Genomic DNA, 27,587 nt, shown 5'->3' with positions numbered 1-27,587 from the left:
TCTCTCCTCTAACTAATCTTTTATTAATCAGACTTAATCAAGGTTAATTACAAGCCTGCCCTTAAGTGGGCGGCCAGCTCATCAATAACTTAAAAGAAAAATAAAAAGAAGCTAGCAGGCCCATAAAGAAAGGCCCATTAATGCATAAGTAATAAAAGGAACACTACTTAACAAGAGAACAAGCACTAGGGCCTATTCGGCCCAGTCTCTCTACAGAGCCCAAATTGGTTGTCCTTCATCCATTTTAAGGGATGTCTGCTTCAGCCTCTTTGAATGACTTATCTGGAGCACTTCAAAACAACTGAACAAGCTTACTTCAGCTCAGCCATTCCATATGGGCCGCTAAAAATGTGCATGTATGCAATGTTTGCATTTTACAAATTTAGAGAATGCAGTGGAGAGTACTTTCTGCCCAAAAGGGGCCATTGCCTGGTGCAATTCAAATTATAAAATATTAAGAAACTTTTCTAATATGAAAGTCCATGTTTGATATCTTTCACAAAATAATGAAACTTATTTTAGTTACTAAGTTTAGAAAATTTGGTCTCTAGTCATCATTGTCTAGTTCTCAAGTTCCTAGGTGAGCTTTGATATATTTGCTCAAGTATTTGAGTTCTCAGTGGTTTAGGTAAACCCAGCAAACCTTTTAATTATATTTATTTATTTCATTTCCCTTTCTTTGTATCTTTTTTCATTTTTAATGGTTAGGGATGTCTTAGGAAATAAACCTCATAATTGTAATTGCAATAAAGTTAACATCTTAGTCTTTAGAATTGATATGAAGATTAAACTACGCACGCCCTTCATAGTCAGTATGTAACCTACTTGATTGGTTTGAAAAGAATTATTCGTGTAGATGGATTCTGCAGATAAAGTTTCATCTTTGCCATCACTGTAGGCAACTCTTGCTGAATACTGGCACCAACCTGCTCCAATAATGTATATGATGTTGGTCAGTTTAAACTGAATGTAACTTGGACACCAAATAGAAAAAGGCATGAACAAGAAATAAATTGTCAATAGGCATGAACAAGTCCATAAATTGGAATGGTGTAGCATGTACAAGAAAGACCAAAAACATCATCAATGAGAAAGAATGATTTAGTGCAAGTATAGAACTGACAAAGTGAAAAAAGATTTGAATCTCAATTCTTTAACAGAAAATATGGCACTAAATCAACTGCAAATGCAGGGAAGGGTTCATGCATCTCAAATAAGATTCAGATGATGATGATGGTTAATATGAGCTTTAAGAAATGTGTGAATACACATCATCATAATTCTATTGATTATGTCCAGTTTGCATGTCTTGCATATAATTTTGAATTTTTTAATTAAAAAGAAATTTATAAAAGGAAAAAAGAGAATACAAAAGAAATGATGACAAGCTAACCCACAAGAGGAGAAAAGCCTCAGAAGCAACCAATAACAAACTCTTACCAAAACAAGCTACTTTATCCCCTTCCACACTTTTTCTTCATATTCTGAAGCAAATTGGTGTTCTGCATATCCAAACTAATAGGGATGATAAGAGTCTCCCCCACCAAAGCTTTCTGAAAGCGCTTTCAACTTCAGACCATTTCTTTTATAAACATTGAACTTCCTTAAAGTTTTTTGTGGGACCTGCCCCAACCAAACCAAACTTCGACCATGGGAAGACTTTAGTAACGTGGACGATGTGCATCTTACCAGAAGCACGAGACTTCTTAGGAACCACCTCAACAACATCAGCCTCACTTCTCTCCTCAATTTTCCTCTTGCGACCCAGATAAACTCCCAACTTACTCAACCGCCACTTCCTCTAAAGATAGAAGAACAACAGATGGACAGTCTTCCTAAATAGCCATTTTCTGCTGTGACATAGCCTCCCTCTATAGCATCTTCAGCTTCTTTAACTTTCAGATGAGCTTCAACTTCTTCCTCATGGTCCTCTTTTCTGCCCCCAACCCTGACTCTATAGTCTACCCCTTCAACTTCTTCCTTTGTACTTCTCGAATGCGACTCCACCAGAGCAAGAACTCTTTCTTGAAATGGCAGATCACCACCCTTTTGAAAGATTGAGGCAGTGTTTGGGAGTGTGGTGAAACCACAATATATTGGGTTTCAAACCACACCACACCACACCACACCTCATTCAGCCATTCAGTTTTGGTGTGTTGTGGTTCGAACCCACCATATCATGGTGTGTTCCTCGCCACGCCCAAAATATCGGCCACAGGTTTTTCTTGTGGTCTCAACCACACCACAAGGCACTATAGCCCCAATGCTGGTTACGGTCTTTGAAGGCTCATTAGTGCCTAGGACCTAGGCGAGGCACATACCCTAAAATGTGCCTCGCCTGTGCACTTAGGCATGCCTTTTAAAGTCATTGCTCCAACCAGAATACACACATTAACTAGAATTTTCATTTAGCTGCATACATTCAGATTGTGACCCACAAAAAAATTTACCTTCTTTGTATCCTTGTCATTTTATCATTTTTTCAACCAATTGCGTATAAACCAAAAACTTTGACCTTCAATTGTTTAATAGTAAAGCACTCATTCTATATTAATCCAAGAAAAAAATTAATAGTTACAGTAGTCGATCAAGACTACAACTAGTCTTGAATTCGAAAGCAAAAGAAAGATGTCAAAAGAAAAGAAGAAGAGAGGGAGAAAAGAAGAAGCACACAAAAGGTTTTTAGAAAAGAGAGAGAGGGTCAATCATAATGATCTGCCGACCCACTCTTAATATTTATATATGTTGACTAATTGTAAAAGGGCTGAATTGCCCTTATTGCTTACATGGCAAATAAACTAATAAAAAAGCTGAAATAACAAGCTGTAACAACAAACTGAAATAACTACCAACTAACACTGACACAACTAACAAAAAACATATGCTATGCTTCCATATGAACAGTGGGGACCACAGCAGTGGGGTCCACATCAGTGTTCTCTACAACATCAGTGTTCTCTACACTCCCCCTCAATCTGCCTCTAATTTCTTCCTTGGAACAGCCTTGGTGAGAAGATCTGCGAGCTGCATGCTGGAGGTGATATACGGGAGACACACTTCTTGAGACGAAACCCTTTCTCTGACAAAATGTCGATCAACTTCAATATGTTTAGTTCTGTCATGCTGTACCGGATTAGAGCTATATTAATAGCAGCCTGATTATCACAATACAACATTAATGGCTTCTCATAAGCAATACCCAACTCCTCAAATAATGACTTCAGCCATAGGATTTCAGCCACACCATTAGCCATAGATCTATATTCAGCTTCAGCACTAGAACGAGAAACAACACCTTGTTTCTTACTCCTCCAGGAGACAAGGTTACCTCCTACAAATGCACAATATCCAGAGGTAGACCTTCTGTCATCAACACTCCCAGCCCAATCAGCATTTGTATAGACCTCTATCTTCATGTGATCATTATTGTTGAATAATATACCTTTACCTGGACATCTCTTCAAGTATGTTAATATTCTCTCAATTGCAAGGAGGTAAGTAGTTCTAGGAGAGTGCATATATTGATTGACAACGCTGATTGCATAACTGATGTCCGGTCGTGTGAGACAAAGATAGAGGAGTTTTCCAACCAATCGTTGGAACATAGCTTTGTCTTCAAGAGGCTCTCCACCCTCTGCACTAATCTTGTGATTCTGTTCAATAGGTGTATCTGCAGGCTTAACACCCAACTTTCCAGTTTCTGCTAATAGATCTAGAACATACTTCCTTTGAGAAATAAAAATCCCATGTTTAGATCTAGCAACCTCAATACCCAAGAAGTATCGTAGCTCTCCCAGATCTTTCACCTCAAACTCTTGATGGAGTTGTTTAAGAGACTCAATCTCACTGTTGTCATTCTCTGTCACTACAATATCATCCACATATACAGCAAGCAAAGTCAAGGAAGAGTCCACTCTTTTAATGAACAATGTATGGTCTGACTGGGCCTGTACATAGCCAAATTTTTCAAGGGCTTGTCTGAATCTATCAAACCAAGCTCTAGGGGACTATTTTAGTCCATACAAGGCTTTATTCAACCGGCAAACCTTCTTACCTGTCTCTGCATCATAAAATCCAGGAGGTAACTACATGTAGACTTCTTCCTATAAGTCTCCATTGAGGAAGGCATTTTTAACATCCATCTGGAACAAGGGCCAATAACTGGCTGTAAGGGATAGCAAAACTCGAATAGTGGTCATCTTTGCTACTGGAGAAAAAGTCTCCAAGTAGTCTATACCATAAGTCTGAGTAAATCCCTTTGCAACTAACCGGGCCTTATACCTTTCAATGGAACCATCAACATTATGTTTCACAGTAAATAACCATCTACATCCAACCGGTTTCTTTCCTTTAGGCTGGTCAACTAGCTCCCAAGTATTATTCCTCAGAAGGGCATCCATTTCAACCTTCATTGCATCTTTCCACTCAGGAACTGACAAGGCTTCCTACACTGTTCTGGGAATAGGAATATCAGCAATGGATGTGAGAAAGGACCTGTAAGAGGGGGACAGGCGATCATAGGGCAGAAACTGGGAAATACAGTGAGCTGTGGATGTGGTGCAATGCCGTTTGCCTTTACGAACTGCAATGGGGAGGTCAAGGTCATCCAAAGAAGGAAAAGTAGCAACAGTGGAAGGTATCTCAGGGGGACCTGGATCTGATAAAGGGACTGTGGTACTTGGATCTGGATCCACGGAAGGAACTGGGGCTGGCCTGGACTGCTGATGACCGAAATCAACCTGCCTCCACCACCTATGATAGACTCTCATATCCTGACACCTCTGACAACCCTCCCCATTACATCCCTCATCACTCAATGGAACAGGTAAAGGAACTTCTGATGAGTTAACCCCACTCTCACTGACCCCACTCAATGGAACAGGTAAAGGAACTTCTGATGAGTTAACCCCACTCTCACTGACCCCACTCAATGGAACAGGTAAAGGAACTTCTGATGAGTTAACCCCACTCTCACTACTCTCCCCCTGAGGAGAAACCCTAGGGTAATAGGGTACCTCCTCAAAGAAAGTAACATCCATCGAGACAAATCTCCTCCCAAAAGTAGGTTCATAGCAGCAATAACCCTTTTGAGTTTGTGCATAACCAAGAAAAATGCATTTGGAGGCCTTAGGATTAAATTTGGAACGATGAGGTCCAAGAATCTGAACAAAGCAAGTGCAACCAAAGGTTTTAAGGGGAACAATAAATAATTCTTTACCGGGGTATAAAAGGGTAAAGGGAGGCTTCATGTCAAGAACCCGTGAAGGAACTCGATTAATGAGATACACTGCTGTAAGAATAGCATCGCCCCAGAAACGGATAGACACATTGGAGTTAAACATAATGCTTCTAGCCACCTCCAATATGTGCCTATTCTTCCTCTCAGCAACCCCATTTTGCTGTGGTGTATAAAGACAAGTACTCTGGTGAATAATCCCATGATCAAGTAGATAAGAGGCCAATGGCTTGGTAAAGTATTCTTTCGCATTATCGGATCTGAAGATTTTGATTTTGACCCCAAACTGGGTTAAAATCATCTGATGAAAGATCTGGGTCAGAGCAGGAACCTCATCTGGGGAGCGCATAAGGTAAACCCAAGAAAAACGGGTATAGTCATCAACAAACAACAAGAAATATCTGTACCCCCTCATAGAAGGGATGTGATACGGGCCCCAAACATCGATGTGCACAACATCAAAAGAATTACTACTTCTTTTATTACTCAAGGAATAAGATGTTCTACAATGCTTTGCAAGCTCACAACTCTCACATCTCAAATTTGACATCTAAACAGACTCAAACAAATTTGGAAACAAACTCTTCAAAGACCGAAAGGATAAATGACCTAACCGATTATGCCAAAGCATAACCGGACTAACAGACTGAGAAACAAAAGACTTCCTATCTTCATGATCTTTCCAATGAGAACTCTCTCCAAGCAGATAGATCACATTCGTCTCACGGTCAGTCCCAATCACCTTCCTTGTCTCAAAGTCCTGAAAAATACATCGGTCAGGAAAAAAAGTTACTGAACAATTCTGATGTTTTGTAATACTACTGACTGAAAGGAAGTTCGTATCAAGCTTAGGAACATGTAGAACTGAAGATAAGGAAATGGTATTAGACAACTTGATGTCTCCCTTGCCAGAAATGGGAACAAGGGAACCATCAGCAATGGACACTTTATCTCTACCAAAAGATAAGTGATAGGTAGTGAACAGTGATAGCAAGCTAGTCATATGGTCAGATGCACCTGAGTCTATTACCCAACAATGTTCAGTGTTACCTGGAGATGAAGCATGGTAAGCTGAGGCCCGAGTACCTGAATGAGCAAAGGCTGATGTGGAAGGAGCTGATGATGACTGAGATGATTGAGCTGAATTCCCAACTTCCTTTTCCAAATGAGTTAGGGCAGCCCGAACAACAGCTAAGGTGTCTAGGGGTGTGCCTGATGAGGATGCAAAATCGGTATTGACAACCATATGGGCATAACCCCTTTTGTTCCTCAGTTTTGCTGGGACTAGATGAGGGTGCAGCTTCCAACATGTGTAGTATACTTAGGTTTCTTGCAATGTTCACACACTAGATCCCGCTTATCTTCCTTTTTTATATCCCTTTCTGTATCACCCCCAGACTTAGGTTTAACTGTTGCCAAGGCTGGTGGGAAGGGCTGATGTTGCATCATAACCTTTCTCCTAGTCTCTTCACTATGCACTAAGGAGTAGGCTTGAGATAAGGTCACACTGTCCCTTGTTAATATTTGTCGTCTCACAATATCATAGTCAGGATTTAGACCAGTTAGGAATTCAAAAACCCTATTAGTTTCAACTTGCTTTCTATGAGTCTGTGCATCCTTCTGACTTTCCCACTCAAGTGTTTCTAGGTGGTCAATTTCATGCCACAGATTTCAAAGTAGAGAAGTAAATGGAGACTGGTTTCTCTCATTGCTTAAGGTTATTAACCTCACACTTCAATTCATAGGCCCTAGCAACATTAAGGGGTTGGGAGTAAGTCTCTTTCATGACATCCTAGATTTCCTTGGCTGTTTTTGCCCACAAATAGTTCCAGCTGATATGTGGCTGCATAGAGTTGCACAACCATGTCATAACCAAATAGTTCTCCTGAACCCATTTGGTATACATTTGGTCCTCCTTAGATGGTTCTTTCACATCTCCCAACAGGTAGCTAAGTTTTCCTCTACCCCCAATGGCCATCATGGCCGATTGGGCCCATTCTAAGTAGTTGGATCCATCAAACTTCACAGTTGTAATTTGAAAGGCATTCTCAGACATGTTACCAGAATTGCTAGTCCCAAAAACACCTTCCCCCTGATTCTTGAACTCCACTCTTGGTCAAGAATTAGCAATAAAAAACTTTTGAAGCTACTGTAATAGAAAAATAGCACCTAAACAACTGATAACAGCCGGCCTAGGTCTTCCAAAAACAAGGAAAAACAGAATTCTGTATGAAACCAGTTCAAATCTGATCTGAAACCAACGACAGTTCTGAATTTTAGGGTTTTCTCTCAAAACCCTAGAAAGAAAAAAGGTTTTCCAGCCGCACCTCTCAGAATAGACCAAGATGATTCTTTCAAGGTTATTCTCAAGCAAAAAAAAACTTACTTTATGAAAGAAAATCTCTGGCCGCCACCTTCTGTCTGATGCAGAACCCTAATCTTGGGGATCCAAAGCCTTTTCTAATTCTTCCTGACTACTGGAACTCTCCCAGCCTTCTACAATCTTCTTAGTAGTAGCCGCACACTGCCAGTAGCCTCCAAGAATCAGCCGATCCTCCTTCTTTGTTGAAAAACTTCTAAACCTAGGAAATTCTCATGTAGTCAATCTAATTAGACTAACATAAGACCTCATTCTCTGCAACCAGTTTTAGGTTTTGAACAGAAATTCTGATCGCCACCTTCAGTCTTGATAAAGAAACTGATCTTGGACTCTTTATCTTCCTCTGATTCTTCTTGATTATCAAGAACACAATCCACTCTTTGGACAGCTGCTACAGTCTCTGATAACCTCCAAGAATCAGCCGAAAAAGGGATCCTCTTAATCTTCCAGCCCTAGGCAACTTTCATGTGGTTGGCTGGATCAGACTCACATGAGAAACCCTAATCCTTGCTCTGATACCAAGTAGTCGATCAAGACTACAATCAGTCTTGAATTCGAAAGCAAAAGAAAGATTTCAGAAGAAAAGAAGAAGAGAGGGAGAAAAGAAGCACACGAAGGGTTTTTAGAAAAGAGAGAGAGGGTCAATCATAATGATCTGCCGACCCACTCTTAATATTTATATATGTTGACTAATTGTAAAAGGGCTGAATTGCCCTTATTGCTTACATGGCAAATAAACTAATAAAAAAGCTGAAATAACAAGCTGTAATAACAAACTGAAATAACTACCAACTAACACTGACACAACTAACAAAAAACATATGCTATGCTTCCATACGAACACAGTGGGGACCACAGCAGTGGGGTCCACATCAGTGTTCTCTACAACATCAGTGTTCTCTACAGTTACCACATACCTTCTGGACAAGCTCAGAAACCTTATCTTGAGAGGCAAAAGCTTGATTCTTAAGAGGTTTCGTTAAAACGGAGTCTGACTTCTGATCTTGACTGCCTGAGGACAATGCAACTTTCACAGCAGTCACCTACAAACAAAGTTCTTTAAAGTTCAATGCTAAAGATTGACCCCTCCAGACATACACATGGACATAACATGATTTCTGAAGGAAAAATGAAGAAAAACAAGAATTATTACTTAGTCACCACTGTACAAATGGATAGTTATTTTTGTTTTTTTGTGTTATGATAAGGGGCAATATAACCTTGGTGACAAATGAAAGCATCGGATCTACAATTAACTTTGTGACTGACATGATGAACTCTTCACAATTTGTTTTGAGACTCTTCTCCAGTTCCTGCGGATTAAAGACATTCACAAGTCACAGCCCATACATAGTGCTTGCAGGAGAAGAAATTAAAGGTGCATGACAACAATCATTTTATACCAAACTTGGATGTCAAGATCAGCAGGGCAACATGGAAGAATTGAGTTTCGTTTACAGATCAATGCAACCAGGCATGAAATTTTATAGTGCATCCCCAGTTTCCCAAAACAAAACTTTCAAAATATAAGATGGATGAAAAAGTAGTTACATTATTTTTCCTTGCTGATAAAAAAACAGTAGTTACATTATCACCAAATACCTTACTTCAATTATTAAAGATCAGCAGAGAGAAAAATAAATTATTAACCAACAGTAGTGATAGAGGATCCTCGCAAGCAAAGGTAATGAAGAATGTGATATTACTTGTTGAAAAGGCAAAAGCATTTACCTTTTTTGCATCTATTTGATTCTCCAAAACTCGTGGAGATAAGGTCCTTGCCAATGAGGTTGATCTTGACCAGTCGAACAGTGAGGCCTGGCCTCTAAGAATCCGTCTCAGATGCTCCTGGAAATGGAAGATAAAGATAAGATCAAATCCAAATTTATTATGAACATTTATAGCTCAGAGAAGAATGGTAACTCCAGTTTCATAAATCTCCCTATTCTCATTACAGAAACGTTCAGCTATATTATAACTAAGGTTCAAAATTTCGATACGAGGCGTATCTTATCGTAGTGTTGGCTTAACAATACACCCCTACAGGGTCCATATTGGGTGACCTGGTTCAGGGGGTAGACCAGCCTCATACTGACCCCTCTGAACCAGTTTCAAGGAAAAAAAAGGTGGGCAAGTTTCAATACAGGCCAATATGCCCCTACCGGCGAATCGGCCTGTATCGATATTTTAAACCTTGATTATAACTTATTCTCTACTCTTTCTTGTCACTCCAGGTCCTACAACCTGCAGCTTTTGTTAGTTAATTTGTCTCAACAAGAATACCTAAGGCTGCGTTTGGGAAGAGTGCAAATGCCAGTTCAGTTGATATATGCACTCTGGTTCAGTTTTGCTGGTGTATGGTAAAAATGCATTTATGTATTGAAAGCGGCAGTTTTCACAAATTTCAAGGCATGTTTGTACTCAAAGTTGATCAATGCTAAAAAGGTATATTCTAGTCTTGAGATTCATGTTTGCACCTATTACGACTAAAAAGCATTTGGCAAGAAAGTAAATTTATAAATGCAAAACTAAACCAACCTTGCATTAACATGGACCAGAATGCACTCTACATATTTGTATTTGCACTCTATTTACACTCTTCCCAAACGGAGTCAACTGGCTGGTTGTATCAGAGATTTGGGATCAAATCCCATCATCACCAGGGTTGGGGGGTTTGGGGCAGGGGAATGTTCTCCCCTGGTGTAGCCCCATGAATGCAAAAAAACAAATAAAAAATAAAAAAATAAAAACTTGAGACATCTTTTAAAACAGATAAACCATAAAGTTTCTCCCCATCAAGTGATGATGGATCACTAGCAACCCAACTTTCCATTACCCACCTATGCTAGTCTGAATGTTTAGAGAAGGAATCAAAATGAGCCAATAATATTCTCTACCAACTTTTTTGGCCCAAAAGAATCTTCAATTTTCCTCTCTCTGCCTTCTGTGGGATAATTTCTGTTCAAAAAGACTTGCTCCAAATCTAAAGTAAACCCATCATTGTAGGCAACTTTAAAAAGTTGAGAGATTGGATGGTTATTCTTATTTGGGCACAATTCTGATACAAACTGGAGTATATGGATAATATGTACTGAAGACTGAATATATAACCAGTGAAGAGGGATCCCTTCTTCAATGGCTGGATCTGGATAAGCCACAAAGTTGTTTGAAGTGACAAAAATAGGTCACTAGAGAGCTTCCCTAATTGACCAGATTATATCAAACAAGTTTGCTACTTGGACTGTTAAATGAGATTTTCCTGAACAACCAAGGAATCTTATATGTGGCAAATTAGTTTGGAGCTCAAAAGGAGTCTCCAAGATCCTCTCCCCACCTTATATCCATGGAAAAGTTTTCATCCCAGAACACCTTGTCGTTTGTATATAATAGCCCCAAGGTAAGTTTCATAATGGAAAATTATAACTTTGAATGGCTAATATTAGATGGAAAACCAATACAAGGTGGGACATGTGGCCTATATGGAACACTGGGATTGAACATGTGGCCAGTCCAGTGGCTCCCCTAAGGTGAATACATGTAGAAATGGTCCCTTCTAGACCCAACTAGTGAACACTTGTCAGGCTCTGCTTGTTTCACATAAACAGGGTGGGAAACTTTTCACTATGCAACATTTCAGTTATAATTCCACCCTTTATGAAAGAGAAAAAAAAAAGATTCTGTTCTCCAATCCTTACACATGGAAACAATTATTAAGTGAAAAGAAGAAGAGGAAGAAGACGAACAAAGATGTTGAGAAAGAGGGTTCAGTTACTATTCACACCCTCAAAGTGAACAATTTATATTTAGATAGAAAATTACAGATTTGCCCTCTACTAGGTGACTGAATATGATATGAGGACTAAAGTGCCCTTGCCCAAATACATATTCTCAACACTCCCCTTCAAGCTGAGCATAGATATCTCCATCCCCAGCTTGCCTAGGTTATTATCAAGCTTGGGATTGTGAACTGCCTTGGTGAGACAATCAACAAGTTGATCTTCTAACTTGACAAAATCCAAGAATATTTCTCCACTAGCCATTCTTTCTCTAATGAAGTGTCTGTCCATCGCAATGTGCTTTATGCAATCATGTTGGACAGGATTATGGCCGATATTTATGGTTGCTTGATTGTCATAATACAATCTCATTGGAACATCAACCTGTATTCCAATCTATGTCAACAAGTTATTCAGTCAATAGTAATCCTAATACACTATGAGCCATAGCTCTAGATTCATATTTTGCACTAGATCAGGCCCCAATAGATTTTTTTACCCTTCCATGACACAACATTACTTCCCACCAATGCACAATAACCAGAGGTGGATCTCCAATCATCCACAAAACTTGCCCAATATGCATCAGTACAAACTTCAACCTCGAGATGTCCATGGTTGATCTTCTAACTTGACAAAATCCAAGAATATTTCTCCACTAGCCATTCTTTCTCTAATGAAGTGTCTGTCCATCGCAATGTGCTTTATGCAATCATGTTGGACAGGATTATGGCCGATATTTATGGTTGCTTGATTGTCATAATACAATCTCATTGGAACATCAACCTGTATTCCAATCTATGTCAACAAGTTATTCAGCCAATAGTAATCCTAATACACTATGAGCCATAGCTCTAGATTCATATTTTGCACTAGATCAGGCCCCAATAGATTTTTTTACCCTTCCATGACACAACATTACTTCCCACCAATGCACAATAACCAGAGGTGGATCTCCAATCATCCACAAAACTTGCCCAATATGCATCAGTACAAGCTTCAACCTCGAGATGTCCATGGTTGGGGTATAGCATTCCTTTACCAGGACATCCCTTTAAGTAGGAAAGAATCTATTGACAACTTGCATGTGTGAAGTTCTAGGTTTATGCATATATTGGCTCACCGAACTTGTTGAATAGGATATATCAGGCAGTCAAACACAAGCAGAGAAGTTGAGCAACAAGTCTTTGAATAACACCTTGGTCTGAAAGAATGCCCTCATTATCAGCATTCGACTTATAATTGGGGTCGATGGGAGTTTCAACAGGCTTGCACCCCAACTTTCCCACCTCTTAAAGTAGGTCAAGAACATACTTTCTCTATGAAATGAAAATCCCTTCCTTTGACCTTGTTACTTCAATTCCAACGAAGTATCTACGATTCCCAAGATCTTTGATTTCAAATTCGGAAGCAAAGAACTTCAACTAGGCAATTTTAGAGTTGTCATCCCTAGTGACTATAATATCAACATAGTCACTTGGACATCAAACCTTCTTATAAAAAGAGTGTGATCAGCCTGTGATTGGGTGAATCCAATCTTTAGAACTACCTATTTGAATCAATCAAACCAAGCTCTAGGGGACTTCTTGAGGCCGTAAAGAGATTTCTTTAGATGGCATACCTTTCCTTCACTATCAGGGAAACCTACTCATGGGGGAAGATCCATGTAGACCTCCTCTTGATTATCACCATTGAAGAAGACATTCTTCACATCCATCAAATGTAAATGCCATCAATAATGAGTAACAAGAGAACATAATATGGGCCCTAGACATCAATATGTATCAAAACAACATCACTTTTTCTATACTTGCAAAATATATGGTTCTACATTGCATGGAAAGATGACAAACTTCACATTGTAGGCTTGAATGAGACACAAGTTGACACAAACTGGGAAAGAAAAACTTGATGGAAATAAAAGACACTTGACCAAGATGGCAATGCCACAATTCCAAGGCTTAGTTTTCACTTTGACAAGACTAGATCTAGCACAATAGTCCTTGCTCAAGGGTATGATAAAAAATGTAAACTCCATTAGCCCCATTTCTAGTTCCAATCATCCTCCCCATGCTCAAGTCCTAAAATACACAACATGAAGGGAAAAAAATTATAGAACAATTATAGGATTTGGTAAGAGAGCTAACATATAAAAAAACTTTTATATAATTGTAGTACATGAATGGCAGAACTCAAGGAAAGGTTATCTGTAATCTTGACTTCACCCTGACCCAAAATTGGATCTAAGATCCATTAGCATCTATGATCTTACCTTTCCCTAGAGCTAACTTCATGAGGTGAAGTGAGAAGGCATACCAGTTATGTATGCATTAGCTTCATAATCCACAACCCAAGAACTAGAAGGAGAAGAATGGCATGCATGTGCAGTACTTGTTTTAGCAAAAGCACTGGTGGGATTACTAGAGCTAGTAGAAGTAGAGGACATAGTCTTCTTAAGCTGTCAAGAGATTCCTCAGTTTACATCTTTTTTTTTTCTTTTTGTTTTTTGATGTTTATCATAACAATTTGGTTGATCTATCAGAACCATTTGACTTTCTGTGAGTTTTAAACTTTGCTTGAACCCATAATATCATGTAGTTTTGATGATTTGGAACAAGTTAATAATTTAAAAGGGTCTATCAGAACCATTTTATGCTTATGCATATTTCACAGTGTTTTCAGTGTCCATAATTTTTACAATATTTCTATATGACATTCTGTTATTTCTGACAATTCCTAATATTTGGGTGAACATATTTCCGCCAACACTGATATTTTCCCCTAGTTGTTAGATGGTTATATACATTTCAGGAATTCATTAAACCATGTAAGGAAGCTCCACATACATATGGGGAAGGCCAAGATCAACTTCAGGCCTATACTTTAGTGTAGGCCTGGCCATATCTTACCTCAAGCTGACCAGCCCCAATGCTCATCCCTATTCATAAAATAAAGAAAACTAAAAGCAAGTCAATAGTCATTTCCCTATTAGACTTGCATCATTATCAGCTAAATCTTGTCATTCATTTCAAAAGTCTAATTGCTTAAAAAATGTAAAAGAAAATTAGGAGTAGTTTATTACAAACTTGAAAATGTTGGCATGTGCAGGTAATTTAGAAGAAAATAAAAAAAAAGATAAGAAATTTAGCAAAAACAGAAAGTGTCAGCATGGTCTACTAACCAACAAATGAGAGAAATCGAGTTCCTTATGCGTGACTGAAAATTCTATATCAAAAGGTGCAATCTGAAATGCAAAGAATTTCACCCCATTAGCTTTACATACATGCACATGTGCAAACACACACAACACATATATAGACATATCTATACATATATTAATGAATAACTTCATTTTGCTAAGAACAAGAATGAAGAAAGGAGACAACCTGCTCCCTTAAGATAAGCAGATGTTTGATAAGGAAAAGCTGTCCATCCATTGGAGATGATCTCTTTGCAATGAGTTTGCTCGCTTTCTGTACCATAAAAAGAAAAAAGTGTCAAAGAACAGATGTACAAGAATTAAGCAGCAACAAATCATTCATTAAGACAGTGGCTCAAGAGCCATGATGAATCCCCACTTAATCATGGAACAAGAAGGCATTACATAACTGTTCTTATTTTACCAAATATGTGCTAAAAAAGTCAAGTATGCATACTGATCTAACCATAATTAGTTCACTGACCTGGATGGATATTGAGCAAACTTCAACTGCTTCCTGTTAGTGACAACAAAGAAACCAATTCAAAAGAAATTTTAACAGAAATACACACACACATACAGACATAATATATATATATATATATATAACAAGTCCTGCAGAGGAAAACACAAAGAAACAAATTATGCACCAATCTCTTTTAAAACATCCAAATACCTGTGCTAACCCGGTAAAAACAGCTGGTTCTAAGCATCGATACAACTTTGACAGACATGACAAAGTTTTCTCCAATGGTGGATACCAAGTTTTAAATACATCAGAATTTTCATCACCCTGTAGTTTTAATAAAAAAAAGCCAATGGTGTAATTTAAACAGGTTTCATACATAGGAACCTAAAGTAATAAAAACTGTCATAAACACATAAAAATACAGGAGTAGAGCTAATAGAAGCCTCTCAACTCAGATTCTAGTAAAATATGTGGTAAGTGCCCAATTAACAAAGCATAACAACCTAAAAGTCAAATCAAATCCAGCTATCTGCTCAGAGGGGTTTACTACTCATGGATGCGAGCTCATGAGTAAACTGATGCAGGTTACATTAGTTATGAATATACAGAAACATAGAGAGCTGAATTATATAGCTGATGGGTTAGCTAAATCAGGGTCTCATAGGGAAATCTTGTATAGTGGTAGAACTGCGCTTGTGCAAATTCTGTGGTACACTGTTCTGCTATTTCTCTGTTGTACATTATCTCATGTATCTCTTTTTCCTTTAATTAATTTTGGTAATCTTGTCTCAAAAAAAAAAAAAACAAAGAAAACAGTCAACAACATATAAATATCACTTGTTGCTTTCATTATTAGCATAAAAATATAGTGGGATAGGATATTTTACTGAAGTAGCTCCTGACACTGTCCCAGGCAACCTCTCTAACTTAGCAGGATAATCCAAATCTTCATCGAAAGGAATGTAGTTTGCTATCTACATAATAACCAAAAGAGAGTTACAGCATTGAAGTAGCATATTTAAATGAAAGTATGTAATGAAAAGATACATCAGTAAATGCTAGACACTAATAAAAGGTGCCAGACATGGTATTTTGGATAGCAAAAATTGACACACTCCAACAATTTTTTTTGTATATTACAGGCAATGTTCATAGTTTGTAAAACAAAAAAGAATGAACTTGTATTAAATATTAATAAGTTGGCATGCATGAAAAGTTAGAAAAACAATGAACAAAAAAGAGTTGAAAAGGAAAAGGATAAATATGATAAACTATATTTTTTTTTCTTGAGAAAGTTAGAGAAACAATGAACAAAAAAGAGTTGAAAAGGAAAAGGATAAATATGATAAATTAGATATTCTCTTTTTCTATGTAGCTTTGCCATGTATTTGACATGTTAAAATGTACATGACCTCCATATTACCAGGCAATGTTTTAATAGAATGCAAAACAAAAAAGCATGTTCTTTAATGAATAAGCTGGTATATATGGAATTTAGAGAAATGGTGAACAAATATTGGTTGAAAAGCAAAAGGAGAAATATGTTAAATTAGATCATTATTTTTTCTATATAAGTATTGGCATGTATGTGACACGTTAAAATGTGCACAACCTCTTTTCAGGTTTCAGAAAATGGAGTGTAATTTATACTTCTCTCAGCTCATTATGTAAGAGCCTTAGGTAGATCAATGCAAAAAGACTAGAAAAGGTAACCATTTGAAAAATGTAAAATTTTCTCTTCCTCTTTTCATGAACTCTTCAACCATGCTGTTTAGAGAGATAGTCGAGTTTCCAAGACACTTTTTTCTTCCCAAACAATTTAACTTTCTTACAATAAATTAAAAAATTATTAATCAAGTAGTTTAGAAATATGCAAAAACAAATAGAATAGCTCCCCTGGTGTTAGACCAAGAGAGCACTAGTTTTGAGTCCCCTTCAACCTCCAAGTTTTTAAAATCTGCTTGTTTGGATAGTTTTTTAACCCCAAAGAAGTGCTAGTAGCTCAGTCTTTATTGAGACGCCAACCCCTATAGGCCCTGAATTCATTGGCAACACTTTGTTTGTTGAGTCTCTGAATACACTACCAATGCTTGCCAATCCTGGGTTTCCTATGGAGCTCCCATCAAAATTCAGCTTTAATTTGTTCAGAGCAGGGGGTTTCCATTCCATCCCCATACTTTCTTTCTTCTTAGAGGAGTAAGCCACTTCTCCATGTCCGCATAGTATCAGCTACTGAGAAGCTTTGGAAATGCTCAAGTGCTTTTACCCAATGTGAAATTTTTTATATTTATTGTTTCCACCAGTTCTTTTTTTTTTTTTTTTTCAGCAAAAATGAGCATTTTGCAAATCAGCAGATAAAAAGAAGACATTTCAACATAGAAATTTTACAATACAGCCCAAAAAAGGCTGTTGCCTTTGAACTCCTTGTTTAGCTATAGAATCAGCCATTCCATTTGCAGTTCTCCTAACCCATGTTAACGAGGCACTAAGTTCCCTTGCTATGGTTACTATCTCCCTTAACTGATGTCTGTAGTACCAAGGAAACTGCTTGAATTGGTCCAAGATATCACTGTTTTTGAGTCCCCTTCTATTTCCAAGTTTTTAAAATTAGCTTGTTTGGCGATTTTTAGCCCTTGAAGTAGAGCTAACTGTTGGAAAGTAGAAGATTGACTCTCTGATTGATTCTCCATAATTTTAGGTCCATCAGTTTAGGAAACTTAATTTCCTAGAATCATGGGATATTAATTGGAGAATCCCACTGATATAGAAATTAGTTTTTTAGGAAAAGTTAGTTTCCTATTTTATCACCCTGTAAATTAGCTCTGTAATTCTATATAAAGTTGTGTATATGCTCCTTCCAAGACAATACAATCAATTCATTTTTTCTCTCAAATTTTCACATGGTATCAGAGCCAGGTTACGACCTAATCCACACATAGTATCTCTTTGGTCATCTCTGCTGCATTCAAGAACTCTCAAACAGTATTTGGGAGGTTCTTGAGTGTCCTTGATTCTTCTTCGAGATCGGCTACAGATCTGAACTCTACATTTTTGCTTCTTCTGGACTGTTGTGCCATTGGATTCATCCTTTTTTTCTTGGATCTCTTTGTAGAGACATCAGATCAGTCTGAAATCTTAGATCTGGTGTTGCCCAGAGCAGATTTACTGAATCCCTTTGGTTTCATTTGGATCAGTTTTGATTTTGAGTGGTTTCGATCCACTCTTCAGTTTGGTGGAGCATTACAGTTACCTTTTTTTTTTTTTACATTGGCTGAAAGATTCTTTAGGCCTTCATCGCCAATCCTTACTAAGTTTTTCAGACCTTCATTGTCTGTTTTTTTCTCTCTTTCTTGAAGCCCACCCAATATGTCAGAAGCCACCGTATCAAATACTACTGCACAATCGGAAGAAGTTTCCTCACATCAAGCATCTGGCGACCTGCAAAACATTCAGGCAGCATATAGGTTGAACGGGAAAAATTATTTGAAGTGGTCTCAGTTTGTTCGAACATATTTAAAGGGAAAAGGAAAGCTTAGCCATCTCTTAGGGACGAGACCGAAGGAAGGAGATCCAAGATTTGATGCATGGGACGAAGCTGACTCCATGATCATGTCATGGTTATGGAATTCAATGAACCCTGAAATCAGCGATACGTGTATGTTTTTATCCACGGCTAAAGAGATCTGGGATGCCGTCCGACAAACATATTTAAAAGCACGTGATGCAGCACAAGTGTACGAAATCAAAGTCAAGACTAGAGCAACTAAACAAGGCAGCAAGACAGTTACCGAGTATGCAAATTTACTGCAGAACCTGTGGCAAGAACTCGATCATTATCGGTGCATTGAGACTAAATGTGCAGCGGATGCAGCAATCCTAAAGAGTTTTATCGAAAAAGATCATGTTTATGACTTTCTTGCAGGACTCAACGCAGAATTTGATCAAGTTAGGGTCCAGATTCTCGGCAAAGAAGAGGTACCATCTCTAAATGAGACTATTTCTCTGATTCGTGCTAAAGAAAGCCGTAGGGGGGTTATGCTTGAACCTCAAGTACTAGAAGGTTCAGCCATGACTACAAGGATGGAACAACCGAAAATACTGGAAGGAATGAAGACAGATTTGTCCTCTGCACGGGACAACAAGGAGTCTCTTTGGTGTACCTATTGCAAGAAACCAAGGCACACCAAGGAGAAGTGTTGGAAGCTGAATGGTAAACCATCGAATAGGGAATGGGGCTACCGAGGAGGACAACAGAAGAGTCGAAGTCAAGCTAACTTCACCACAAATCAGCCGAGCCAAGAAAAGCCTCCAGACAAGACCGAGTTCAATAAGGAGGAGATCGAAAAGTTAAAGGGGCTTCTGGGATCGTTGGAGAAACCTAGTGGTATAGGCTCTCTTGCAATCTCAGGTAAGTTTTCTATTCCTCACGGACTAAATGTCTCAGATGAACCTATTAGGGATTTATGGGTTATTGACTCAGGAGCCACAGATCACATGACTCACTCCTCACTACATTTTAGCACTTACACCCCCTGCCCAAGCAATCGAAAAATAGCCATTGCAGACGGTTCCCTTACTACCGTAGCTGGCCTTGGGGATATCCATATTAATCCATCACTTACACTAAAAAGTGTCCTTCATGTTCCAAAATTGTCCACTAACCTGATATCCATCCAAAAACTCACCCATGACATGAACTGTAATGTGCTTTTCTATCCTTCTTACTGTATATTTCAGGACCAAGATTCGGGGAAGAGGATTGGACTTGCTAAGGAGAAGAATGGACTCTACTATCTTGAAGAATCATGCAAATCAAATATTGTCCAGGATAAGTTATCTCTGTCATTCCTTTCATCATCCAACAAAGACACCATTTGGCTTCATCACTTTAGACTAGGACATCCATCTTTTGGAATTCTGAAAACTATGTTTCCCTCCTTGTTTAAAGGATTGAGTGTTGAATATTTTCATTGTGATGTGTGTGAATTTGCAAAACACAAGTGTGTGCCCTTTCCAATCAGTAACAAGAGAAGTTCAGTCCCATTCTTTTTGATCCATAGTGATATATGGGGACCCTCCACAGTTCAAATGTGTCTGGCTCACGATGGTTCATCTCTTTTATTAATGATTGCACTAGGGTCTCTTGGATCTTTCTTCTTAAATCTAAATCAGATGTAAGTAGTGTACTCCCAAATTTCCATAACATGATCCAAAATCAGTTTGGGGTCAGAATCAAAAGATTTAGATCGGATAATGCACGGGATTATTTCAACCAAACTTTATCCCCATATTTTCAAAAAGAAGGGATTATCCATGAATCCTCCTGCATTAATACTCCACAACAAAACGAAGTAGCAGAAAGGAAGAATGGTCATCTACTAGCTGCAACCCAAGTCTTACTTTTCCACCAGCATGTTCCAAAAACCTATTGGGGGGAAGCTGTGCTTACAGCCGCATACATTATAAATCGATTACCTTCAAGGGTTTTGGGATTTAAAACACCAATGGAAACACTTTCTCAATTTTATCCCGATCTACGTACAACAAATAATCTCACCCCAAGAATCTTTGGATGCACTGCTTTTGTCCATGTTCATACCCATAATAGAGGGAAGTTAGATCCAAGAGACATCAAGTGTATTTTTGTGGGTTATTCGTCCACCCAAAAGGGTTATAAGTGTTACCACCCACCTACTAAAAAATTCTTTGTCTCTATTGATGTCGCTTTTGAAGAAAAAACACCATATTTCACTCAACCTTATCTTCAGGGGGAGTCTTTGTCATTCATTGAAGATAAGGACAGAGAATTGTTCCCGCTTGGTCTACCTACAGTTTCTCAACACCCAAACTCAGCATCTATACCAGTTCAATCCGTATCTGCACCTATCAAACCACCTCAAACCAAACCAACTTCTTCACCCATTCATACCAGACCCATGACAGAGAATGATGAACTTTGTGACTCTATGAGATTGCAGGTATATTCAAGAAGAAGAAACCAGGATCCTAATCTTGTGCAGGTTCAAGATTCAACTCCTAATCCTGAGAATGAGGTAAATACAGTTCCAGAAATTTCTTCTGAATTAGCATCTGACCAAGATCTTCCTATTGCCCTTAGGAAAGGCACAAGAGAATGCACTAAACATCCCTTATATCCCTTAGCAAATTTTGTGTCCTTTAAAAAATTCTCACCATCACATAGGAGTTTCCTAGTTAGTCTAAACACCATTCATATTCCTAATACTTTATCTGAGGCATTATCTGATGAGAAATGGAAAGATGCTATGAGAGAAGAGATGCAGGCTCTAGATAAGAATCAAACATGGGAAATTGTTGACCTACCACCAGGAAAGAAACCCGTGGGCTGCAAGTGGGTTTTCACAGTAAAGTACAAGTCAGACGGCTCTCTAGAAAGATACAAGGCAAGACTCGTGGCAAAAGGATATACACAAACCTATGGTGTTGACTATCAGGAGACATTCGCTCCAGTGGCTAAGATGAATACGGTAAGAATTTTGTTGTCACTAGCAGCTAACTTCGACTGGTACTTGGAGCAATTTGATGTAAAGAATGCTTTTCTTCACAGTAATTTAGAGGAGGAGATATACATGGATATTCCTCCGGGCTTCAAAGGAAATCTAAAAGGAAATAAAGTTTGCAGGTTGAAAAAAGCACTATTTGACCGATCTCAAGCAATCACCTAGGGCATGGTTTGGAAGATTTACTAAAGTTATGCTTGCCATTGGATACAAACAAAGTCAGGGAGATCATTCACTCTTTATAAAGCATTCGGATGTAGGGGGAGTCACGGCTCTTCTGGTATATGTCGATGACATAATTGTGACAGGAAATGATGAAAAGGAGAAGGAAGCCTTGAGAAGATGCCTAGTCAAGGAATTCGAAATAAAAGAACTTGGGAGATTGAAGTATTTTCTAGGGATTGAAGTAGCTCATTCCAGAAAAGGCATCTTTATCTCACAACAGAAATATGTAACAGATCTTTTAAGAGAGACAGGAAAGTTAGCATGCAAACCATCCTCCACACCGATTGAGCCAAATCACAAATTGGGAGAAGCAAATGAAGATCCAGCCGTGAATAGGGAAATGTACCAAAGATTAGTAGGAAAACTTATATATCTTGCCCACACAAGGCCAGACATAGCAAATGCCGTGAGCGTGGCTAGCCAGTTTATGCACAACCCGAAAGAGGTTCACCTACAGGCGGTCTATAGGCTACTACATTACCTAAAGGCTAATCCTGGCAAAGGAATCTTGTTTAAAAGAAATACTCGATTAACCCTAGAGGCATACACCGATGCAGATTATGTAGGCTCTCCCATGGATAGGCGGTCCACTACAGGTTACTGTACATTCCTTGGAGGAAATCTTGTGACATGGAGGAGTAAGAAGCAGAATGTGGTAGCTAGATCAAGTGCGGAGGCAGAATTCAGGGCAATGGCTCAGGGAGTATGTGAATTACTATGGCTCAAGATAATTTTGGAAGACCTAAAGATCAGATGGGAAGGTCCAATGAGATTATTCTGTGACAACAAGTCAGCTATTAACATTGCTCACAATCCCGTCCAACATGACAGGACAAAGCACATTGAGATAGATAGGCATTTCATAAAGGAAAAGCTGGATAGCGGATGAATTTGCACTCCATACGTCTCAACGAATGGTCAACTGGCAGATGTGCTGACAAAAGGGCTTTGCAGTGTGGCATTCCAAGGACTTATCTCCAAGCTGGGAATGAAAGATGCATATTCACCAGCTTGAGGGGGAGTGTTGGAAAGTAGAAGATTGACTCTCTGATTGATTCTCCATAATTTTAGGTCCATCAGTTTAGGAAACTTAATTTCCTAGAATCATGGGATATCCTAGAATCATGGGATATTAATTGGAGAATCCCACTGATATAGAAATTAGTTTTTTAGGAAAAGTTAGTTTCCTATTTTATCACCCTGTAAATTAGCTCTATAATTCTATATAAAGTTGTGTATATGCTCCTTCCAAGACAATACAATCAATTCATTTTTTCTCTCAAATTTTCACACTAACAGTTCAGCTTTTAAAGAGTCACCTTCCCCTAAAGGTCCTGAGTACATAGCCAACACTTTGTTTGAGGAGTCTCTGATCACACCACCAATGCCTGCCATACCCGGATTTCCTATAGAGCTCCCATCAAAGTTCAGCTTTAACTTATTGTGACCTGGTGGCTTCCACTCCATCACTTTCTTTCCTTCACCTCTATAGTGTGTGCCACTTCATTCCAAGCTCTTACAATATCCGTAATTGATATATTTTGGAAGAGATGGAGTGATTTCACCCAATGTGCAACTCTTATCTTTATGGCCTCCACAATGGCCTCTTTTGTCCTATGTTTTTCATTGAAAATTCTTGCGTTCCTTTCTTCCCATATTGTCCAAATCACTGCTGCCCTTTCCGATTTCCACATCACCCTCCCTCTTTTTGTTGGCTGCCTTAGAAAGTTTGGACCAAAGAGGCTTATTACATTCTGGGGAGCCCTCCACCTAGTTTCCACCAGTTCTTTTCATTTGCACTTCTCATTGAAAAGTCTTGCATTCCTTTCCTCCCAAATAGTCCACACCACAGCCACCCTAACTGATTTCCACATTGTCCTTCCCCTTTTTGTCATCTGCCTTAGAATGTTTGGGTTGAAGAGGCTCACTACATCCTAAGGAGTGCTCCACCTGCAACCAAAGAGAGCAAAAAAACTCCCAAACAAACAGCACATAAGGACAATAGATCCATAAGTGAGGAAAGAATTCACCATTTGCATAACAAAGATAGCACACATGAGGGGAGAAGCATGTATATGGCCTCCTCTTTTGAAGCATGTCACAGGTGTTCAACTTTCCAAGAAAAATCTCCCAACATAGAGCTTGAATTTTGGGTGGAATGGGCTTGCTCCAAATCTCTTTCACTGGGAAATCCTCTCCCCCCACAGTTGTTTGCACAAGGGAGTTAAAAGAAGAAGCAGAGGAAAAGATACCATCAGATGAGGCGGACCAAACTCTAGTGTCCGCCATAGATTGAAGCAAGAAATCTGATTTTAGATTGCCAAACAACCGAATAAAGCTTTCACACTCATTATCCCTCAAACCTCTCCTGAAACCAAAGTCCCAACCGACACCAATTTGAGAAAAGATGACAAAATTTGATATAGGTTGCAACCCACACCAGAAAGGGGCACCACCCAACCAAAGATCTTCCCCAAAAAAGAACCCTAGAACCACAAACCACAACAAACCTGATGAAATTAAAAAAAATGGATATACCTCTTGTATTGCTTTCAAATGAGAGTTCAAGGTCAATGTAGGAGCTACCTTTGCATCCCAGCTGTTATTCACCAGTCCATGAATGCTTTTTATAACCTTGTGTCACAGCTCGTCTCTTTCCAATGAAACCTCCAGAGCCATTTCCCTAGCAGATAAGTGTTTCTTTGAACTATGTTCCACAGCCCTAGATCTCCCTTTTCTTTTGTCTTGTAAACTTGTTCCCACTTTACTAAATGGTCTCCCTTTTCATCCCAGGTTCCCAGAGAAAGTCCCTTCATAAGTTTCTCTAACTCCCTTGCTACCCTCACTGGAACTCTAAAGGTGGACAGAAATAAACTCGTATGTTGGCTAAGGCTGCTCTTATCAAGGTTATTCTTCCACCAATGAGAGTTCAAGGTTCCCTCCAAAGTCTCGGTTATCACTCTCATGCTTTCATCTTCCAAATTCGTTCCTACTATACAACTCTTCCCTCAATTAATCTCCAATTTGGAGACCGGTTCAAAGGAATTAATGATTTCTTACAGATTTATTATAGACTCTTAATTGCTTCCCTCATAGAATAAAATGATATCATCTCAAACTGCAAATGTGTGACTGCGACCTCAAATATTCCTACCCTTCATCCTCTAAACAGATTATTCTGATTGGCCTCCAAGATCATCCTACTTAGGACATCCATAATTAAGGTGAACAGGAAGGGAGATAGCGAACCCCCTTGTCTCAACCCCGCTTTTACTGGAAAGTAATCTCTAGCCACACCATTAATCAGAATCGAATATTGTACAAAACTTAAGCATCCTTTCATCCGCATCCTCCACCTCTTCCCCAACTCAATTTTCTCCATGGTTTCTAGAAGGAAAGACCAATCCACAAAGTCATAGGCCTTCTCTAAGTCTAATTTGTAGACAAGCCCTTTCTCCTTTCCTCCTCCTGCTTTCTACTACACATTCATTGGCCACCAAAATCTGATCTACAATTTGCCTTCGTTCAACAAAGGTTCCTCAATGTTGTGAGATTACCAAGGACTGTACCTTTCTCAGTCTCCTTGCTAGAACTTTTGCTATAATTTTATAGTGACTACCCCCTAAGCTTATTGGTTTGAAACCCTTTGGGACTTTTGCTTCCTTATTCTTGGGGATTAGGGCAATGGAAATTGAATTTATTCCTTGAGAGATTTCCCCTTCCAGATAGAATTCATTGAATTGTAAATCTCCTTTTATCAAATCCCAACAATCTTGATAAAAGGCCAAGGAGAAGTTGTTCAGCCTAAGGGCCTTAGATAAAACCACCTCTCTTATCTCATCTAAAGGTCAAATAGGTACCTTGTTCACTGAAAAAGGTCTTGACAATCACCTCTTCCCTGGTTATCTCAGACCATCTACTTCCAACCTATCAATTAGGTTTTTCCTTCTTCCATTGGCTAAGGAGTGAAAATTTTGTATTACCATCCCCTTCTAGAAGCTACTTGCATCTAGATTTTTGCCTCTAGGAGATCTCTTCCTTTCTAAGAACCTCTTCTAAATCATACATTAGCCTCTTCCTTTCCCCTCTCTCTTCTCATATTTCTAAGATCTTCTTTCTTATCTAACTCCTCAATCCTTGAATTAATTTTTTTTTTTCTTTAGTCTCCTCCAACTTCCCAAAGAGATTCTTATTCCAAGACTTTATTTTCTCTTTTAATCCCCTTGTTCTCCTCAAGAATTTGATCCTTTTCTTCACTCCTCCTCTCCTAACTTCTACCAGAAACATTTGACATTCCCTACAAAGGTGGGGGTCCTCCAGCCACATATTTTCAAACCTAATAGAGAAGGGCACCAACCGAAGTTCCTTGAGCTATGAAAATAGGGCAATGATCCAAGGTAACTCTAACCAAGGCTTTGGATATCAAGTGCTTCAACATAATTTTCCAATCCACAAAAAAAGGAACCTATCTAATTTAGAGATAACCAAAGAATTTTGGAAGTTTGGCCAAGTGTAGTCAACTTGCAACAAGGGGAGCTCCTTCAGTTCAAAAAGATCCACAAACTCATTAAACTTCCTCATACTTATAGCGACTATTTGGCTCAGACTAGTTGTCTCTAATGAAAACCTTATCACATAAAAATCACCACCCAAACACCACGGTCCCCTCCCACAATCCTCTAACTACACTTAACTCTTCCCATAAATGAATCTTGTCTCTACGAGTTTGGACCATACACATTTGTCCAAGCCCATTCCTTACCATTTGTCAGTCTATTGAACTTGATTGACACTAGGAATTGCCCTACTAAATCCTCCAATCTTTCCAACTATTCATTCTTCCAAATAGTAAGGAGTCCTCTTAAGGCTCCCCAAGATGGTGCAGATACCCAACTCAGACCCCTTGTACCCCAAATGCTCCTAATCCATCTTCTGTCCATCTCTTGAATTTTTGTTTCTTGCAATAATACCACATTTGGCTTCTCCTTTCTAAGGGCCTCTCTTATTACTTCGCACTCCCTAACGCTCTCACATTCCAACTTAGAATCTTCATGCCTACACTAAAGATTGGACCCACCCAGAAAATAGAGCCTAATCTAACAACCTTCCACTCTTTTACCCCTCCTGCTCTCCTCTATCATAGTCAATTTCACTAATCAACTTTTCCACTTCACTTTTCTTCCTTTTCCAGCCTTTTACCTTTCTTGTGTACACCTTCACACCTAAAGGTTTCTCTAGATTGGCCCTCTTCTTTTTCTTCTTAGGAAAAACCCTAAGTTATACCAGACTTTTCCTAATTTCTATATCACTCTCTTCAGGTCTAGGGTGACAACATTCTCTTGCTTAACTTCCCGAACCAACCTGTTCCCTCTCTTCTCCTTCTAACTCCAGAAAACTCTGAATTTCTAATTTCCCCTTCTACTCCTTTTCTACCACCTCTATCTCCCCCGCTTCGTCTGTTTACAAAGCAGTTCTAGGCTTTGAGGAAAAAAGATTTTAGGCATCCTTTGACTTCTGAGCTGAGGCTGGATCTGATACAACCTCATGCTGGTCAGGATCCTGCAAATAAGAGGACTCCACAACTTCTTGGGAAAGGTGAACTTGTGGTACTTCGCTTTGCATCAGGACGCAACCCAGGCCCTCAAAGTTGTGATCCACCCTTCGGTCAGAGTAAGACCATCTTTTCTCTCCCTTAGCCACTGACGAGACCTCTCCGCAATCAGCATCAGTCTCACCAGGCCCAACCTCCTTCAACAGAACCAT

At 38.9% G+C, this 27,587-nt stretch overlaps 1 protein-coding gene across 5 annotated transcripts in view; it reads right to left on the bottom strand.

Moving 5' to 3' along the window:
• Window positions 1-27,587, bottom strand: part of LOC104600457 (sec34-like family protein) — a 128,223-nt gene that overhangs the window by 17,198 nt on the left and 83,438 nt on the right. For 3 of the 5 annotated variants that reach the window (XM_010263384.3, XM_010263385.3, XM_010263383.3), the window contains 9 exons: window positions 15,948-16,034; window positions 15,268-15,384; window positions 15,076-15,108; window positions 14,779-14,865; window positions 14,574-14,636; window positions 9,348-9,464; window positions 8,837-8,929; window positions 8,534-8,659; window positions 826-926 (listed from right to left, as the gene is read on the bottom strand). In XM_010263384.3, the coding sequence (XP_010261686.1) occupies window positions 826-926; window positions 8,534-8,659; window positions 8,837-8,929; window positions 9,348-9,464; window positions 14,574-14,636; window positions 14,779-14,865; window positions 15,076-15,108; window positions 15,268-15,384; window positions 15,948-16,034 (824 nt within the window). The remainder of the gene's footprint in view (window positions 1-825; window positions 927-8,533; window positions 8,660-8,836; window positions 8,930-9,347; window positions 9,465-14,573; window positions 14,637-14,778; window positions 14,866-15,075; window positions 15,109-15,267; window positions 15,385-15,947; window positions 16,035-27,587) is intronic. The other 2 variants (XM_010263386.3, XM_088893300.1) reach the window with 2 other exon arrangements.

This window comes from Nelumbo nucifera, chromosome 8 (genome assembly GCF_055504915.1).
Source record: "Nelumbo nucifera cultivar China Antique chromosome 8, China Antique-T2T, whole genome shotgun sequence".
NCBI lineage: Eukaryota > Viridiplantae > Streptophyta > Magnoliopsida > Proteales > Nelumbonaceae > Nelumbo > Nelumbo nucifera.
Note: the sequence above shows the minus strand (reverse complement) of the source record. Positions and strands in the feature narration are given on the sequence as shown.